We start from the raw sequence: 20,784 nt of genomic DNA on the forward strand, positions 1-20,784 counted from the left end.
AATCAGACTACACAAACATATCAATTTCTTTCTTGATTTATAAGATTTTAAGAGACTGCACAGGAACATAAATCTTTCTATGCCAATTAGTACTCACTGTCAGAACTTGTAACACAACACCCCCCTTAAGATTGCAAAACTAACCAACCATGTCACAGAAAGTGGAAACCGCTCTTTTATACATAATGCACAATTTGTACTGCATCCCAAAGGCACAGGCAGCCATTTAATTGCTCATTGAGAATAAGCCTAACAAAATCTTTGTACGTTGTCATGCAAGAAGTCTACCGAGAGGTCTTGCAGGACAGAATTAAGAAGGTTCGATCGTTCCCTCCCCTCCATCACAAATATGTGACACATCAAAGGAGAATGCCATTATTCAGGAATCTAACAACTAAAGATTCTAAATATTTTAATCGAGCATTAAAATATTTTTATGTTAATTGAGGCAGCAAAGAGTTAGAGGAAGGGCTGAAGGAGCTGGGTATGTTTAGCCTGAAAAGGAGAAGACTGAGAGGGGATATGATCACCATCTTCAAGTACTTGAAGGGCTGTCATATAGAGGAGAGTGCAGAGTTGTTTTCTGTTACCCCAGAAGGTTGGACCAGAGCCAACGGGTTAAAATTAAATCAGAAGAGTTTCCATCTAGACATTTGGAAGAATTTTCTTAGAGCGGTTCCTCAGTGGAACAGGCTTCCTTGGGAGGTGGTGCGCTCTCCTTCCCTGGAGGTTTTTAAGCAGAGGCTAGGTGGCCATCTGTAAGCAATGCTGATTCTATGACCTTAGGCAGATCATGAGAGGGAGGGCACCTTGGCCATCTTCTGGGCACTGGGTGTGTGGGGGGGAGGTAGTTGTGAGTTTCCTGAATTGTGCGGGGGGTTGGACTAGATGACCCTGGTGGTCCCTTCCAACTCTATGATTCTATGACGATAAAGAGGAAATACAGCATAGATACATTTCACGCTTATTTGGAAACTGGCAATCAGGAGGCTAACACATCTGAATCATTGTCTAACACTTTCCCCATCAAAAGACCTTGGATGACAGGGTTGTAGGAAAAATAGAACAGCCCTCTCGGCTTTGGAAAAGGTGTCTGGTTTTAGCACTACTGGACTGGTGAGGATCATATATTCAAGGCCCACACAATTAGACTGCAGTCTTAGGCAAGCTTTGTCCCCCTTCCCCCAGATTATGGAACACTGACGTGGTGTTATTCGAGTGTCGGACTGACTGCTTGAACCAACAGATGTAGAATACTGAAGGGGGAAGAGTTTACCGGTTTGTTGCTACTTGAGTCGTTCATGTGAGTATGTCGCAAGGAATGGTCAGGACGGCTTGTGGGGACAATACACATGAGCAGGGCTATAACCATCCTGGCAACTGCCATCATAGTGGCAGCAAAAATGCTCCCCTCCCCAATCACAGCTGTTGCTACCAGCCCCTATATCTGTAACCGGAAGAACATATTTGGGGACAGCTGGAATAGACCAAAAGCATAATATCTTCACAAGTCTGAGGTGTTTCACTATGTAAATATTTTGTGCGAGCTTCATTTCAGTGATTTAATGTTGGGATTTTATATATATGGTGCTGTGGGTTAAAATGTAGGCCTCTAGTGTAAGAAGAATCATAGAGTTGGAAGGGGCCAGACAGCCCATCTAGTCCAACCTCCTGCTCAATGCAGGATCAGCATAGAGCAGGGGTGTCCAATCTTTTGGCTTCCCTGGGCCACATTGGAAGAAGAAGAATTGTCTTGGGCTACACATAAAATACACTAACAATAGCTGATTCATAATGTTTTAAGTAAGTTGACGATTTTGTGTTGGGCCGCATTCATAGCTGTCCTGGGGTGCAGTTTGGACAAGCCTGGCCTAGAGCATCCCTGACACATGTTTGCCCTCTTGGGGTACCACCTCATCAGGAAGGAGATGGGGCAGAATACCGGAGAGGGGTTAGATGTAAGGGACCAACTCATGAGCAATAAAAGAATGCATTGTATCTCCTAGTCCTGTTCCATCTCAGAATGTTATCAAAATCCCAGGTAAAAGATGAAAAGCCTAATTGATCCCACTAGAATCCCATAGGTTTGCCTTGTGGCAGGGTTTTCCTGGGGTTGGGGTAAAGCCCGTTTACAACAGCTGAACCTTGATGCTGCCAGCGACCAGAAGCCAGCACCAAACTAGCCACTTTACATGGAGACTGCCCCCCCTCCCCCGTGTAGCATATTATCTCATTATAGCTCCCACAGAATATATTTTAGAAAGAAACACTTGAGAAATCTCTGGTGGTTTTTTTTTTACAGCACCTCCTGAAAAACCAATGTAGTACAAGAAAGATCCTCTCAATTAAGAGCTTCTCCGTAGGTAGCAGGAGTTCCAATGAGTCACAGAGGCTTAGAGGAAAGATAAAGCAAATCAACTTGCACAAGATCAGAGACTAAATCGTTACAAACTCAATTAAGTGCTGCCGGTTCACTGCCAACCGGTAGAATACCAGAGAACCTACTGGTGCTGATCAAGTTCATCAACCTGCCAGTTTATACAACTTTGGTGAACTTCTCTTTTCCAGGCTCACAGACTGTTTCTCGAAGTCCCATAATTTTTTTGCCCTCAGATTCTAGGCTACGCGCTGGTTACAGTGACATTTGTTCTTTTCTCCCATCTCACTTTATTCAGTAAAATAAATAATAAGAAGAGTTGGTTTTTATATGCCAACTTTCTCTACCACTTAAGGGAGACTCAAACCGGCTTACAATCACCTTCTCTTCCCCTCCCCACAACAGACACCCTGTGAGGTAGGTGAGGCTTGAGAAAGCTCTAAGAGAGCTGTGACTTGCCCGAGGTCACCCAGCTGGCTTCACGTGTAGGAGTGGGGAAACAAATCCAGTTCACCAGATTAGCCTCCGCCACTCATGTGGAGGAGTGGGGAATCAAACCCAGTTCTCCAGATCAGAGTCCACCACTCCAAACCACTGCTCTTAACCACTACACCACGCTGGCTCCCACTAGAATCCCATAGGCTGCCTTGTTGCAGGGTTTTCTTGGGGTTGGGGTAAATAAAAACCACCCCTTGATAAAGCTCGGGGTGACTCATGATGTAAGAGAATGAGGCCACCTTTGCCCAGTAAACCAACCAGCAACAACCACCATCTTAAAATCTCCACACCTGTTAGATACATTCGCCAACAGCACAGCATCCTCAGTAAGAAACCTCAGTTCCAAGCCCTCAACACAAAAGCCTTACTTACAGGCCTTCTGAAAGACCGGTAAGGACAGGGCCTTCCAAAAGATCTCTGAAAGTCCACTATAGATGGTGAGAGAAACAACAGAGAATGTGCTTGCTTAGGTAGCGGCAAAAGTAGTCAGGTGCAGTAAGGGCAAAGGAGCAACTACTGAGCTGAACTAGGTCATACCATGAAGTATTTTCATTGTCCATTATAGTTCCAACTCCAGTTCCAACTCCTAAGCTTTCAACACAAGATTACTTCCTCATACCTTTATCTTCCTCCCACAGCTTAACAAGCCCAGTGAATTATCCTATAGCACTACCATCTTCTCTCCTCCAAGTCTGAGGATCCCTTGTCCTTTTATATGGACCAAGGCTGTAAATGTGTGCTACTGTACCCTAGGTTCTGCTTACATCTTTCCATGCAGGGATTACCAGCTGCTTGGGATTTGTGTGCAAGCTTTACAAAAAATGCTTACTCGTGTGTAAGCAGATCTGGCACCAGCTGATACCTGGGATGGGAAGAGTCCCTGGGCACCCCAAATATGCCACTCTGAGCTCAATGGAGAAAAGGCAGGAAATGAAAACAAAAAAAGCAAGTGGCATGCTTAATCACCAGAATGATAAATCCATTTTCTCTTTACTTGGCAATTACTTGGTGATGGAAAGTGCTATCAAGTCACAGCTGACGTATGGCAACCCTGTAGACCATGAAACAGCCTCAACATTACTCATGGCGGCTAAGAGGTTGAAAATCAGAGTAGCAGTCTATTCCCCTTTCCCTTGTACATAATTGTTATTAAATACTCAAACACATCAGTAAGAAGCCCTTATTAGTTTTGAAACACTGAACAAGACACTTTCCTTGTATTTGCTAACAAATATTTGTGGAATATGAACCCCCAAGTGTGCACATATAAACCTAAAACTAAAGGGGGGGGGAATTATACTCGAAATCCCAAACACATTGGGGTGGATCGAGCCATAGAATCATAGAGTTGGAAGGGGCCATACAGGCCATCTAGTCCAACCCCCTGCTTAATGCAGGATCAGCCTAGAGCATCCATGACAAGTGCTTGTCCAACTTCTGCTTAAAGACTGCCAGTGAGGGGGAGTTTACCACTTCCCCAGGTAGCTGATTCCACTGTCAAACAACTCTTACTGTAAAAACTTTTTTCCTAATATCCAGCCAGTACCTTTCCGCCCACAAATTAAACCCATTATTGCGAGTCCTATCATCTGCTGTCAACAGGAACAGCTCCCTGCCCTCCTCTAAGTGACAGCCCTTCAAATACTTAGAGACCAAATTTCAGCTACTGAAAAAGAAAAGGGTCCCCTTAAAGCACAAAAAAAGGTTACACTGGGGGTGGTGGGATCTGTATGGACAAAAGCCAAGTGAAACAGGGATTGCGGTAAGGAGAGGAACTAGGCAAATCCGAGGGGAAAAGCTGGTTGGACCCAACCTATTAGGCAACAGTCCCATCAACCTCGAAGCTTAGCGGTGGTGGAAAGTGCTGTCAACAAGTCACAGCTGACTTATGGCAACCCTGCAGGGTTTTTCAAGGCAAGAGACGTTCGGAGGTGGTTTGCCATTGCCTGCCATTGCCTGCCTCTGCTTCTGTTTTCCTTGGAGGTCTCCCAGCCAAATACTAGCCAGGGCCGACCCTGCTTAGCTTCCAAGATCTGATGAGATCGGGCTAGCATGGGCTATCCAGGTCAGGCCTCATGAGGCTTACTTGCAAGTAATCCCTCTAGGAACAAGGAATTGGTGTATCTGCAACACTGAGGTCAAATCCCCTGTATGTTTTGAAAACTTATGAAGCGTTTCCTTTAAGTAGCACTTCACTTCTGAGGCAAGAAAGCCAGAAAGGAGCAGTACCTAGACTAACTTATGAACCAAGAGTGTGAAATCTAAACAGTTAGATTAGTTGAAACAGCAGACAGGTCAATTTACCTATGTTCAAGTCTTCAAATGTGGCAAAGAGGCTATGAACAGAACACAGCACAAGACATCAAACTTTACAGATCAGTTTCTATATGTTGACACATCTAAGACACAGCTTGCACATAACACAATCTCAATCTCTCTCTCTCCCTACCCCCCCAAAACACAAGTTTCAGATGGAACAATACTGGCATCCAGTGGCCAGTGCTAAATTTTAGACACAGCTGACACCAAATGGCACAGAAGCACTGAAATATAACATGCATTGACCTTCAAAACAGTCAGTTTACAGCCAAGTTTGTAACATGCTCGTTTTGTTTATCTGGCTCCTTATGGTGTGACGTACCTGGTAAAGCAGTGATGAAGTCCCTTTGCAACATGGGCTTCAAGTAAGAATTAATATGTCCATGCTGATAATGACACATTCGTGAAATAAGGTGTTCCACAAATTCAACCTGATCCGATTCAGACCACTGGTCAAAATATTTGATACATAAGTCTTTTTCCTTCTCGTAGTTTCCTTCTGATGGTCGCTTTCTTGAGACTATCACAGATGAAGTTCCATTGCTTATCTGTTGTTTTTGTAAAAAGAACATGAACGCAAAAATTAGGCAATAGCACCAAATCAGATTTTACTTGAACTTTTACAGTGTTTTAGAGAGATCTTAACGATGTTATGCTAAGTATTCAACTAAAGAGCTTAAATTACTACTAAGTAGCCAGTGGTGTACTGTCTTCCATTCAGGACCAAAGTTCTTCTATCCCACATTCCTCTTTACTCAACATGGTACATTCTTTATACAGTTCCTTTCCCTTTTGGTGCTATCACTATTTAAAGTGCCACTATGACAGGCTGGAGAGAGAGCCCACTTACCTGAAGCCCGAAGGTGCACCTTGCAAGAGAAGCAATAGGGGGCGGCTGGAAGCAAAAGGGTGGACAAGCAGCTCTGAGACGCCTGCCGGGGAAAGGCCAGGCATGCCCCAGGTGGAGTCGGTGAGGGCTAATAGGCCTGGAGGCAGGCTGAGCCAGCAGCAATTAGCAGCAGCTGGGAGGGGGTGGGGCCGCAGGTCAGCCAAGCCAGGGCACTCCTTGGGGCAAGGCTTAAAAAGCAGCGGGCAGCCAGCCAGCCAGCCCCGGGGGTGGCTGGTCGAGAGGCAAGGGGATCCTGTGAGCCAGGAGGCGGGAAGGGTGCGGTTAACTGCTTCCTTGCCTTATATGCACAAAGCTCTGAATAAACAGCTGACAGAACACGAAGTGATGGTTTACTCTGCTCGGGGTGCCACTCTGCTCGGGGTAGATCTCACCTAGAGTACTGTGTTCAGTGTTGGGCACCGCAATTTAAGAAAGATGTAGACAAGCTGGAATGTGTCTAGAGGAGGGCAACAAAGATGGTGAGGAGTCTGGAGACCAAGTCCTATGAGGAAAGGTTGAAGGAGCTGGGTATGTTTAGCCTGAAGAGGACAAGACTGAGAGGGGACATGATAACCATCTTCAAGTACTTGAAGGGCTGTCATATAGAGGAGGGTGCCGAGTTGTTTTCTGTTGCCCCAGAAGGCCGGACCAGAACCAACTGTTTGAAATTAAATCAAAAGAGTTTCCATTTAGACATTAGGACGAATTTTATTACAGTTAGAGTGGTTCCTCAGTGGAACAGGCTTCCTCGGGAGGTGGCGGGCTCTCCTTCCCTGGAGGTTTTTAAGCAGAGGCTAGGTGGCCATCTGTCAGCAATGCTGATTCTATGACCTTAGGCAAATCATGAGAGGGAGTGCATCTTGGCCATTTTCTGGGCATTGAGTAGGGGTCACTGGGTGTGTGTGGGGGAGGTAGTTGTGAATTTCCTGCATTGTGCAGGGGGTTGGACTAGATGACCCTGGTGGTCCCTTCCAACTCTATGATTCTAACTGACTGGAGAGTCTGGCATGTGCTTGGGGGGAACAGGACCAGTGGACTCTAGACTCTTACCCAGCTGGCTATGGACAGCAGTGCTACGGGGTTGCCAGGGAAGACGCCCAGTCCTGCCACAGCCATAAACTGACGACCACCCCCCCAATTCTAGAAAAAAAATGGCTGCATTTTACCAATCGTGTAAGATTAGAATTTCATGACAAAAGCCTATCACTGTTAACATGCACTGTGCATACGTTAAGCAGTAAAATAAACCTGCTGCAATTGATATTCATCACGTGCTGCAATTGATAGTTACCACAAGAGCGAGGTACCGAAATTCTGCAACCACTGGACCTGATTTCATAAGACCAAACTGCTGTGCAAAGCTGCCATTTTTACACAGTTCACGTTTGTGTAACTGCGCCAGCCACAGAACATCACCATCTGAAGAGCGTACAGAGAAACTCTACCAGAAAGTCGTGAGTTCCATACAAATCGTTCTAATACCTCTAAAAGATATCTAGAAAACGAAATGTGCGATTCAGCCAAGAGAGCAGAGTGGCGAAGGTTAAATCTCCCAGCTAAAATGCCAGTGATCCTTATAATCTGGAATGAGAATTTCAATCACTGCGGCCACAGCGCCACCTAGTGACCGTACAGAACTGCAAGCACCTGCCGATGCAATATTCTATATGCAGCAAAAAAAACAACACATTGTTTTGAACTTAGGTTTACAGTGCTGAAGTTAATCCACTGCACCTCCGCTGTGCCATCATGCCTGGATCCGACTCCAGCTGAGAGCCCCTCTCCCTCCAATTTCCAATTGCCATTGATGGGGTCATCAGAGGGGAGGCAGGGAGCAGCCGGGTACCCCCTTCACTGTGCCTGAAACTTTTTCATGTTTTCCTCTGTACTAATTTGGATGAAAAGTGTGATTAAAAAATAGTAGGTAAATGATACAGTAAAGGTACTAGACAGTATTATCAACTCACAAAAATCCATATTTACTGTGCCTGCTTCTGATCTCTCCGAAAAAGCCTCCTGAAAGTTAATATGAACCTTGCGGCAGCTTGGCTTTGTTTAATGGTTGCATGGTAAGGTTAAATCAATGTGGGTGGAAAACAGGTCATACCGCAAGCATGCAACACACTGCCCTGGGGTGAGTAGCAGTTGCCTGCCATCCACATATGCCCCACACAAAGACAAACCAGCAAGCTGTACCCACCCACTTTCCTTTCTCCCAACAGCAATATGCTACATTGCCTGACTGAAGTAATAGCGGCCCACCTACCTGCAAACCTGTCTGTTGGCTTTCGGGAGTTAAAGGTGAAGCGCCAAAAGAGCAGCTGCCTTTAAGACTGCACTTTCAGCGTCGACCTGCCTTCCAGCCATGTCAGCCACCCACCTCGGCGGCAACATCATAAGCTAGCACTGGGACTCCCAACCTTTTTGAACCTGCAGGCGCATTTGGAGTCTGACACGGCATGGTGGGCACAGCAACAAAATGGAGGCCACAAAATGGCTGACGCAGGAGGCAGAGCCAGCCACAAAATGATCGCCACAGCTTAGCTGCAGTAACCCATTGCAGACCCCTTGTGATGTGAAGGCAGCTGCTGCCAAAGGAACATTCAAAAAAATCTGCACAGCCAGACAAATCTCCAATAGTCAATGTCTGAAATTGCTGGGCAAATGCCCTACCTGGCCCCGCTCACTTCCTAAAAAAAATTGGGTGGGTACCAGAAAAGGTGTCAGTGGGCACCATGGCACCCATGTGCACCACGTTGGGGGCCCCTGAGCTAGCACTTTACAGTAACTGACTCAGCACACTGCTTCATGTGCCTATTAAGTAATGGCAACTGGAAGCAATACAGTAGGCATACCACAGGGGCAGAATCTGTAGCTGAGCAAACACCATTGAAGGCTTGGGAACCAAAACGCAAATGACGCAAGTTATTTCACCTGCCCCAATACTGATATTGTAATTACCGAAAGCCGGAATTACAAACTTTTCAAAACTTCAGATGAAGATAAAATCATTCAGCTGTCTGAGGTTCCTAACCCCATCCTATACACTACTGAGAAAACTCAAGCTTTGTTGGGTACACGCTTGTGGAAACTTCAGTGATGCATTATTAAAATGTAGGTATAGTCCTCAATTCTGGAAAAGTTGTCTGGTAGCGACTGCTCACGGCAAATTCAGGAGCACACCAATAGCATCCAAAGACATTCAAGACAGCCAAAAAGGAGTTTAAAAGAAAAGGGAAAGGGAAAAAAGAGGGGCTTACCTGCCAGAGTGTGTTTTTCTTTGGAGACTCTTCTTCATTCTGATCCTCCATTACTGATGTGTTCTGGGGAAGGGGAAGGGAGTATTAGTTGAGTTTTCTTCTGGATCCAGTTTTAAAATTCATGTAAATAAGAACTAGAAAAGCAGATCAAAACACTATATATTTATTTTTAAACTATGGCTCGCATCTAAAAGGTGAGCGCCTAATTACTGCCTCTTGGCATTAATGGTTTCCTGTAACCAGTAAACGCAAGGAGCAAAGAGACCAGAAAGAGAATTCCTTCTAACAGCAGAGTCCATTTTGGACTGGACTTGCATGTGAGAAATACAGCAAACACCGTCCCAGTGGCAAAATGTCCCACACTCTTTTTCAGGCATTACTTTGCCTCAATGGGCCATCATTTCATAGATTGGCTGCTCAGCAGAAGCAGGCTGGCGCCAAATTGTCTGACAATCACAAAAATCTAAAGGGGTTCTTGTGGCAAAGGAGAGCCAAAAACCCAACTGAAGAATTGTCTGTTTCGAGGGAATTATCATGGTTGAGCTTTTACTATACTCCCTCCTCCCAATAGCATGGATGGAGCTTTTGCAAGTTTGGAGGCCTGTGTTGCATGAAGAGGTCTGAACTGAACTAACTCAGGTTTGCACTCACCCAAGGTTATCAATATGCCCACAGGAACACATGAAACTGCCTTATACTGAACCAGACCACTGGTTCACCAAGATCAGTACTGACTACTCAGCAGCGGCTCTCCAGAACCTTAAGCAGGGGTCTTTCACATCACCTACTTATTCCTTTTAACTGGAAATGCCAGGGATTGAACTTGGAACCTTCTGCATGCAAAACAGATGCTCTACTACTGAGCCACGGCCCCTCCCCATGGCCCTCACATACAGCTTAGGCGCATGGAAGTTTGGACTCTGTGATTAAAACACTGTTCTGCTCCTAAGGTAAGCAAATCTTGCAACTTGCAGAGCCATGCAAATTAAGCACATTAACCTTTGTCTGCTGTGCGGGACACTGCTCACAGTGGCTAGAACCCCTACCCAAACCACAGGGCCTCAAAGATCCCACCAGACACTGTCCACACAGGTCTAACTTCACAGCAATAACAGATACAAACGGATGTTTTGAGAAGGGAAAGGTTGGTAGGATGCTGTATTCTGAACACAGTACCCAAGTCCATTTCTTCTACAATTAATTATCTATATACCACCTCTTTGCGTTCACATGTCAAAGGGAGTTCACAGCACAGCAATACAATATATAAAACAGTCCCCAGACCACTCTAAAACCAATTTCAAATGAATCAGTAACAGCAACGAAACAATAAAGCCAGGGGGAAATATATACGCACCAGAACCAAGGGGACAATCACAGAAGGGAGGATACTATACTTATAAGTCTGCTGAAATAAACAAAGCCAGAAGCACCAGCTGAAGGCACACGGGAGTATATTTCATAGCCAAAGCTCCATCACTGAAAAAGGCCCTCTCCTTCATTGCCACCTACCTTAATGGAGGTGGGGGACAGGCCGTGAAACAAGGCCTGTGAAGACTAAGATCTGGGCAGGTATGTACAGAAGAAACTTAAAGCCAGCATCTTGATTAGGGCCTGGAAACAAACGTGTAATCAATGATGAACTAGAGAGAGACAGATGGAAATCATCTATGTATTAAGGACACCCAGTTCCATAACTCTAGATAAAGTTGTAGGAGGAAGTTAAATAGCATATGGGAAGGAATTTGACCTCAAGAAATTCTGTGACACAACTGCCATGGAGCTGAACAATACTTCTCCCAAACCAACCTTCTGGAACCAGCTGGCCAGACATGATTTGCACTACTGGTGCACAGTGCCCCCAATAGCCTGCCGATCAAGAAGGATACGTCTCCAGTTCTTCTGGACTGACCAGTAACCTTAAATCCTAACAGGAATTCACTCCTCCTGTCACATGCCTGGCAAAGGTCATCCACCAGAATGACCAAGACTGTGTGGCCAAAACATCCGGCCTGAAACTCAACAGAAAGGTGTTTGGAGAATTCATCTGCTTGTACATGATCATGGAATAAAGAAAATCTTCTTTATGTACCATAAAGCAGCTAGAGTGGAGGGTATAGCAAACTATTCGCTTAAAAATTTTTTTTACTGGCCCACAGTTGGGGGCAAGTGGCTAACGTCAAGTGGGAAACCAACCGTAAGCATACAAAACTGCATAGAAAAACCCCAGCTCCACATGACACTCCAAACCCAGCTCTGGTTTTACCTGCTCTCTTTCTAGATGTATCTATCACAGCTGAAGGTGGCTCACTTGATTCACTGACAACGTTTTATACAGCACTGTCTTGGGCACAAGCCTACCTGACCACTATGGTCACCTTCAGGGGACCTCCTTCAGGTGCGCTCACCTTCTGAGACTGGGTGGGGAGCAATCTGGGAGAGGACCTTCTTGGTTGTGGCAGCGATACTGTGGAACTCTCTACCTGGGGAGACTCATCTATTCCCTTCTGCCGCTGTCTTCTGCCAGCAGGTGAAGACTTCTTTATCTGTCATTCTATCATTAATCCCTCCTTCCTACTCTATTTTGTTGATATTAATAGCATTTCAGCACAGGACAATTAACCACATAAACTCCATCTACTGCCACGTCAAAGGGATTTTCCCTGTTTTTTTTGGCATAGTCACACACATTTATGGACGAACTATAAAGGTTTATGTAATCAGAAGCCATAACACAGCCATATACAGCGAGACTTAGTGGGTTATTCTGATACACTATGAATCCTGCTGCATTGTTTATTGGAGGTCTTTACTGTCTGATTGAATTGTATATTATGTATTTTGTAATCCAACTTGAGTTTCAGTGAGAAAGACAGGCTATAAACGAAGATGATAGTACAAACAATAAAGCAGACCAACAGGGTTATGTTGGCATAATTCAGTTTGGCTATGTCAGCAGAGAGCAGACAGGGCAATAATTTACAAACAAGATGTAACTGAAAGGAGATTAAAGTCATACTATTGTTTCCAGTTTAGAAGTGTCTACTCAACCAGATCACACACTTGGTAAAAGGGCAAGATTTAGCCAATAAGGAATGTACTCTATCTTAAGAGATACCTGTAATTATTTTTCTTGCAAAACTCTTCATTCTGTCTGCACATCAGTTTGGGAAACTGTACTATGTAATCTAATTTATATACAGGCATGAATAAATGCAGCATTCCTTATAAATAATATTTCCCCAGATAATTCCCTAGGAATTTGGTCTTTTGTGAAGATAAAGGATCTAAGAGGGAATAAAAAATATTTCCAATTCCCAAGTCCAAAGACAAGAGATAAGTACGCCAAACCTATATCTGGTTGATGAGGCAGGGGGTAAAACACTGTCCTTATATTTTCAGTGTCCACCATATCTACTCCCTTCATGGCCCTATTACAAGGCACTTATGTACACAACATTGTAACTTTGGCAGTAAATGATCCAAACTGGACATCTGAGAGGAATACTATCTGACTTTCTTTTTATTTAAAGGATTTATAACCAGCCTCTCCATCTGTGAGGTAGCTTTTAACAAGGATTGTAAAACCATCCATTATAGTTAAAGCAAAGTCGTACATCTTATCAATGTTACTGAACCTACCGTATGAATAATTAAAATGATATAATACTTGCTTCTTTGAAGAAGCTTGCAGATTATAAACCCTGACTGATCAGCAATTTGCTGAAGCATTTCCTCAGAAACCTAAAGGAAGATAACAATGATGGCCAACAACCATATGATATAGCATGTGGAAGCTGGGACCCTCAGCCCTTGATTCTAGGGTAGGAGTGAATTTATAACACAGTGCAGCCCAGGCTCAGCCCCTCCACTCCAATGAGAGTTATTTTATTTACTTCGCTCATTTTTATCCATCTGTCCAACTAAGGTGCCCAAGGCAGTGTACATAATTCACTTTTCCTTCCTTTTATTGTCACTGTCACCCAGCAATCTTCATGGCATTGTAAAGATTTAAACCTAGGACCCGAAGATTTAAAAGACTTGTAGCCCATTCCTAAGGGGTGTGTGAGTTATGATGACAGCCGGGAGTGGCACTGCTGATCCTCAGAGGCTTCCTTGCTGCCGAAAAGAAATTTAACTCCTGTTAAAAATAACAAATAGGAAAACTGTGCCCACAGACATCAACAGGGCTATGACACCAAAAAAGGTGTCCTAGCTACACCGCTGCAGGAAGGGGCTTTCCCAGGGTGAAAGGGGTTAGGAGGCTGCCTGAAGGCAGCTCTGCCTTCAGTATGCTGGCGCAGAGACTTGCGCCATTGGAGGAGGCAGCACCTGCTCCCGAGCCACAGTGTCCCGGCGCCAACGTGGATGCCACCTGTGATGGCGTACGTGCCCCTCACCATGGATTAAATGAGCACTTATGCCAGCGGGGGGGGGGGGGCGTCACGCTGGCTCCTAAGGAGCTTCAGAGCCCGCCCCTTCAGGATTGCAACCTTGGTCTTCGATAAGTAAAATTGCAAATATGGCCAATACTTGAGAGAGAGAGCTACAAATTAATGTACTCCGCTACCTTAGCAACCATATCTTAATTTTTTGGTATCTGAGAGGTTTGTGGGCGGGGAGTTGAAAACAGACAACAAATTCTGTAGTAAAGAAAATAAAGTGTATTATTTGGACAGAGTCTCATACAGTCACAATTTTAGATAAATTTAAGATAAATTTTAGATAAAATTAAGCTTTAACACACTGAAAACAGTTAACTCTAATAATTTCAGCCATCTAGCATATTAATACTTGCCAAAATTATTCACATTTCTAAACAAAAAATATATGCTTAAATCTATGTTGTGTAAGTTTACAGCATACATACACATTATCCAGTGCTGTAGGTAGTCTTACATAATTTTACATACCGGTAATTTAATGCAATACACACTGAATAAAATCTGCCTTTCACTCAGTCCAAAAGAAAAATATTTAATGAGAGTTTTTCCGGTGCTCCACAAAAAGTTCTCAGTTTTTCCATTCTAAAAAATGAAAAACTCCTCAGAAAGAAACAGGAATGAAAATATAGTGTCCCGCTATACTGGGGTTATCAGCCTTTTCTTTAACGAGAGCTGCTTCTGAGTAATGGAAAAATATCCTGAGCTACTGCCCCTTCCCCATGTTAAGTTAGTTCTGTCCTAGAAACAGAACATGGACTAAGAACACCAAAAACAAAGCTATCAGCTAAGCAGCATAGAGGAAAAAAATATTTGCACCATTTTTGTTCCTGGGTATTTCAGTGGATGCATGAGCTACTCTACAATAACTGGTGAGCTACTTGTTGGGGACCCCTGCACTATACTACAGATGACAGCTGGACAAAGCTTCAGAATAACCAAGACCACACTTGGAGAGGATGCACTTACGGCCTTCAAACAGATTATCTCTACCACGTTTTCCCTGACTTCTTCCTGAGATGGAGGTGTTGTTCTGTATCTCCTCCCACTTCCAGACATCTTGACAAAACTAGACGTGTTTTATTCTGAGCCATTCTAAATATCAGAACAGGAAACCACCGGCTTGAATTAACGGACACTTTGAGACAATGATGACTAACGTGAGTCAGCCTTTAAGAGCGGGATTAAGCGACTGCAAGTAGGTTGCACAATCACACACTCCCTGACGTTTCTCTCCCCCTGCAGCCTTTTACTGAAGCCTGCCGTTACAACCACATTTTAGCCACAGTTAATACACAGTAGGTAGAATTAGCTCAGGATCTAGGATTTGAAGCTGTGTACAAACCTTATGTTAGAAGCAATGGCTCCAATTACAAATGGCATCTTACAATGCTTTAAAATTGTTTTACTGAGAGTTTTAAGGTGCCCCCCCCTTATAGCATACGTGCATTCCTGTACTGCTGCTTGGAAACTGCAGGGGAGGTGCGGGGGAAGGCGACATGTTTCCCAGGCAACTGTGTGGCACACTGTGGGGCCTCCCATGCGCATCATGCTCCATATTCATCAGCATGGAGCCCCTCATGGAGAAGATAAGCTGCTGTTTTGTATGGCACACTCCCATGTACAAAAAAGTTCAAATCAATGGCTGCCTTTGGATGTCAGTTCTAAGTGATATTAACCCAGGATGCCCACAAGCCTGGCTAGTTGCTAGGCTTGCACCCTTGTGTCCCTCCTCTTCAATTCCTAACATGTGAGGCCATTAAACTACACAGGGGTTGGGAAAAGCACTGCTGGGAGGAAGGGGGACACAGGAAAGAGCTGAACCCATCAGCACCTCCCAGAGACAGCCCTGCAGCGTTCTACAACCTACTGCTGCCCCCTCACCCTAATCATTTTTAAAGCTTGCCAGTGTTATTGTGGTTAAGAGTGGCGGACTCTAATCTGGAGAACAGGGTTCGATTCTCTGCTACTCCACATGACACCTGCTGGGTGACCTTGGGCCAGTCACAGTTCTCTCAGAACTCTCAGCCCACACAGAGGCAGGCAATGGCAAACCACTTCCGAATGTCTCTTGCCATAAATCAGATGTGACTTGACAGCATGCGTGCACACACACACAATGTTATTAGAACATAAGAAAGGCCATGCTGGATCAGACCAAGGTCCACCAAGTCCAGCAGACCTGGATAGCCCCAGGCTAGCCTGATCTCATCAGATCTCAGAAGTTAAGCAGGGTCAAACCAGCCAAGTATTTGGATGGGAGACCTCCAAGGAATACCAGGGTCATGATGCGGAGGCAGGCAATGGCAAACCACCTCTGAATGTCTCTTGCCTTGAAAACCCCACCAGGGGTCGCCATAAGTCACAACTGACGGCAAAATAAACTGGCTAGAAAGATCTCTCGGGGGTTTCATACATCCCGATTCTATAAAGAATGTTCTCCCGCAGACAACTCCGTCACCAAGAGTAGTTGCTAATAAATACTTGAAAACCCATAGATAAGCCATTTCACTATAATGCATGGGGGGGGGGAGATAAAAAGCTGTGCGGTGACAATTGTTGAATCCACATTTTAAGTGCTCCAGAACGTGCAGATTACTGTGCATTAATGACTCCCGCCAACAGAAATGTCAGTCATGAACTGTGAGAACTTTTCAAGGCAAATCAGATGAGATTTACTCCCCAAACTGATTTAGACTAGGGAAAAGTTATAGCTAAAAGGGTTTAGAACTAGAAGCTACATGCTTGGAGGAATATTTTCACTGTGAGCCAAAAATATTTTTAGCTTTCCAATTTGGCCTTCTGGTGCATGACTAAGGCGGCTCTGTTCCTCCAGGCACCAAAGACCTTTTATTGCTCCCATCTTAGTGGGCCAAACATTGTTTGTCCTGCTAAAAAATTGGTTGCCAACTGTTTAGGGGTCACATAGCTAGTTATCATGCCAATTTTTTTTTAAAATGGCAATTATCAAGACTTGCAGCAGCCTGTAGGCCTGCAGGCTAAAACGGACCAAGGAAGCTGTGAAAATGTCAGGGAAAACAGGTTTCAGAGTCAGAGTTAAGACTTTATTCCAAGTTGTGAGCAATTAAAGCAATTATGTATTCCCACATTTGCTGAGATCTCGCTCTGAAGATTCTTAGCTACAGTACAGCAATTCATGCTGATTAATGAATGAGTTTGAAGATAAATGAGACACTTGCTTGTATTCTGCTTCATCTGTAATCGCTCATGGCTTCGCTTGGACTGGTTAAGCTCTTAGGGACCTAGAAAAGTTATGTTACAATGAATGACATCTACATGACAGTTTCCTTTAGGTAAGACCAGTGGTTCCCAAAGTGGGCAGTACCACCCCCTGGGGGTGGAGGGATTACCTAGGGAGGCACTGAGAGGCAAGGGGGCAGCAGGGGGGCACTAGAGGTGGGTCCCTTAAACTGTGTTGTTCACTAATTTACAATAGATCAAGCTATGGCACCATGCTGGCAAATTTGGTGAAAACTATCAGGATTTTTTTCCAGACCTTGAAGAGCTGGTATCACTGAATCAAGTTCATCAGACTTGGTGAATAAATTTTGACTAAAAAGTTTTAATTGGATTTTGAATAGATGTGAAATTAATTGTTACTGTTTTGAAATTTTGTTATTATCTTTAGTGTGCCACGCAAACCCCTATTTTGAATAATGCTTTTTATAGGTTAGGGGGCGCTGGGGTTGAATTTGTGGAATGAAAGGGGCGGCGGCCTGAAAAGTTTGGGAACCACTGGGTTAGACCGATTTCAAAATGAGCAGTGCTTGTTCACTCATAAAGGCTCACTCTGCTGAACAAAATGAAAACAAACTGGCTTGGTTCAGACATGACACAAACCCATAAGTTTGGCATTTATGTGAATGAGCCGAAAAAGAGCTTTGTGCTCACAAGCTCCCTCCTCAACGGCTTGCAGCAAATCGTAGGCAGCCATTACATAAGAACTGGGGGCAATGGAACCTCCCCTAGAGTACTGCCCATGTAGAAGCCAGCATCCCTCAGGAAGCAGGACAAAAAGGGCAGGGAATGCAGAGCTGGCTCAAGCCTGCAGTGTTTGGCTCTCATGGCCCCTTTCTTACATGCCCAGCGAATGGAGCCTTGTTACTCACCGAGAGGGTTCCTTCCGCTCTGAGGAAGAAGGGCATCTTGCAGCTCGGGTTATTCATGCCCACTGCTCGGGGAGGCAGGACTAAAACTTTAACTTACTGTCTCCTAGGACGGGAATAGCCCCAGCTCCTAGTTTCCCTCCTGCCTTGCTGGGGAGACAAGCTTATAGCAGAGCTCCTGCTAAATCTAGGATAGTGTAGGGGACTACTGTCTCTGTCTATCTTGCCTTTGCCTATTCTTATTATATTCTACTATTCTACCTATTTCTGTACTATTTAAAAACAAAATCCCCTCTTCACTCTGACTGTGGGTCCTCTCCGCTTTTGGTCTCCTCCGCTATTCCTGCTACTTGCTGAGAATTCATGCTGATCGCTAATTTGGGGTCAGGAAGCAATCTTCCTTCAGGCCACATTGGTCAGTGATTCTGGAGGATTTTTTTTGGCCATTTTCTGGACATGGAGTAGGGGCCACTGGGGGTTTCCTGCATTGTGCTGGAGTTGCACTAGATGGCCCTGGTACTCCCTTCCGTCTCTATGATTCTACACACCCTTAGCAGTTGGCTATAGCCTGGATGCACTCACAAGCCTTTCTACTGTGACCCATAAATAGGTGTGCCTAGGAAGTTGCAGCCCTGACCTGGATGGTCCAGGCTAGCCTGATCTCACCAGATCTCAGAAGCTAAGCAGGGTTGGCCCTGGATACTACTTTGATGGGAGACCACCAAGGAAGTTGAGGATTGCTACGCAGAGGCAGGCAATGGCAAACCACCTTTGTTCGTCTCTTGCCTCAAAAATCCTACAGGGTCACCCTAAATCAGCGGCAACTTGACGGCAATTCCCACCACCACCAGGAGGTTGCAACCTGTCATTGTACTTTGGTCTTGGCTTCAATTCTCACTTTACAGGCTGTAGTTATTTAATACACAGAAAAAAGAAATTCAGTGTTTTCTAAGTATAAAGCATGGTACTGGAATCATAGCAAAAAATAATGTTTGGGACTGTGCTGGGACAAATAAAACAAATTAAACCCAGTTGTACTGATATAGAAAACGCTTTTACCAGAGAAACATGCTACTATGGGCTCCAACCCCAGATCTCTAGTGGACTAGCTTGCAGAAAAGCAAACACTCCTGTTTACAAAAACTAACTTTAAAAACTGGTACTAAAGGCAGATTACAATGCCACACAATATTTACAACAATAGAATTACAATTCAAACTGAACCCAAATTGCTGGTTTTTGATCTTTGCAATATTTCTAGAAAGCAATCTAGAAGAAACCCCCCCACCAGTCTCTCAATATACTCCTGCCACTGTGTATGGCCTCTTTCAAGGAGACAGTGCACCCAACAACCCAGCATTGCTGAGCAAATTCAATGCCCATCTCTGTGCATGGGATCCTGTCCACTTGCCATTTCATTATTTATTTACTTCATTTATACCCTACCTTTCTCCCCAATGGGGATCCAAGGTGGCTTACATGACTCTCCTCTCCTCCATTTCATCCTCACAACAACCCTGTAAAGTAGTTTAGGCTGAGAGTGTGTGACTGGCCCAAGGTCACCCAGCCAGCTTTCATGGCAAAGCGGGGATTCGAACCTGGCTCTCCCAGATCAGTCTGACACCCTAATCACTAAACCACAGTGGCTCTCAGCACTTTATAGCCCACCTTTCTTACTGAGGCTCAAGGTGGATTACAAAATTAAGCAATTCAATAAGAACAGTATAAAACCTACAATATAAATTGCACTAGGAATAGGATTACAAAATTTAAGAACAATGCAAACAAAAACAGTATAAGACATGGCATACCATAAACAATGTAGAAAACTGAACTTCAAAAGTAGAAGACAATGAAGTAAAAGCAAGATAATATATATAATAAACCAGGCCTTGACAAATTTGGCTGTTCCACAAGGTGGGAGCCACAACAGAGAATGCACGTGTTCGGGAAACTGTCAACTGTACTCCTTTCAAAAGACTTTACTCAGATGAGCAAAGCTGTTGTAATGGAGCACTATGAGGGGTTTTATAGGTGATAACCAGTACCTTGAATTGAACTCAAGAATTGATCGGTAATTAATTAAGTGACAGGATAGAGGTAATATGCACACTCTGCCTAGCTCCCTATAGTAACTGAGATGTGGAGTTACCTCAAGGCAGACCCATGTAGACTGCATTACAGTACTCTAGCATCAAGTAGCAATATAAAGGCCCAGGGAAGGGGGAAAAGAAAGGAAAATTTCAGGGGAAAAGTGTCCCTCCACCCCGTTTTATTCCCAAGGCTAGAATGCGGGGTCATCTGCTGAAGCTGGAGAGTGAGAGATTCAAAACAGATAAAAGGAAGTATTTTTCCACACAACGCATAGTTAAATTGTGGAACTCCCTGCCCCAAAATGTGGTGATGGCTGCCAACTTGGAAGGCTTTAAGAGGGGAGTGGACATGTTTATGAAGGAAAGGGATATTCATGGCTACTTTTTAAAATGGATACTAGTCATGATGCATACCTATTCTCTCCAGGATCAGAGGAGCATGCCTATTATCTTAGATGCTGTGGAACACAGGCAGGATGGTGGTACTGCAGTCATCTTGTTTGGGGGCTTCCTAGAGGCACCTGGTTGGCCACTGTGTGAACAAGCTGCTGGACTTGATGGGCCTTGGTCTGATCCAGCAGGGCTTTTCTTATGTTCTTAAGGCCCTTTTTTCAATTTTTTCCAATGGAAAAACTGGAAATTGTGGGGAGTACTGAAAAAAAAAACCTCCTATGAAATATTTTGTCTTTTAGAATGAGTGAAATGCTTTTAAAGACAAGTTGGCCATGCTATAGACATACAACTCATAAATACAAGATGCATTTCTGCATTTAGAAAGA

The 20,784-nt window shown here is 44.4% G+C and overlaps 1 protein-coding gene across 4 annotated transcripts in view; it reads right to left on the reverse strand.

The window, feature by feature from the left end:
* Positions 1-20,784, reverse strand: part of FBXW11 (F-box and WD repeat domain containing 11) — a 123,105-nt gene that overhangs the window by 48,596 nt on the left and 53,725 nt on the right. For all 4 annotated transcript variants that reach the window (XM_056856415.1, XM_056856412.1, XM_056856416.1 and 1 more), the window contains 2 exons: positions 9,344-9,406; positions 5,517-5,742 (listed from right to left, as the gene is read on the reverse strand). In XM_056856415.1, the coding sequence (XP_056712393.1) occupies positions 5,517-5,742; positions 9,344-9,406 (289 nt within the window). The remainder of the gene's footprint in view (positions 1-5,516; positions 5,743-9,343; positions 9,407-20,784) is intronic.

This window comes from Euleptes europaea, chromosome 10 (assembly GCF_029931775.1).
Source record: "Euleptes europaea isolate rEulEur1 chromosome 10, rEulEur1.hap1, whole genome shotgun sequence".
NCBI lineage: Eukaryota > Metazoa > Chordata > Lepidosauria > Squamata > Sphaerodactylidae > Euleptes > Euleptes europaea.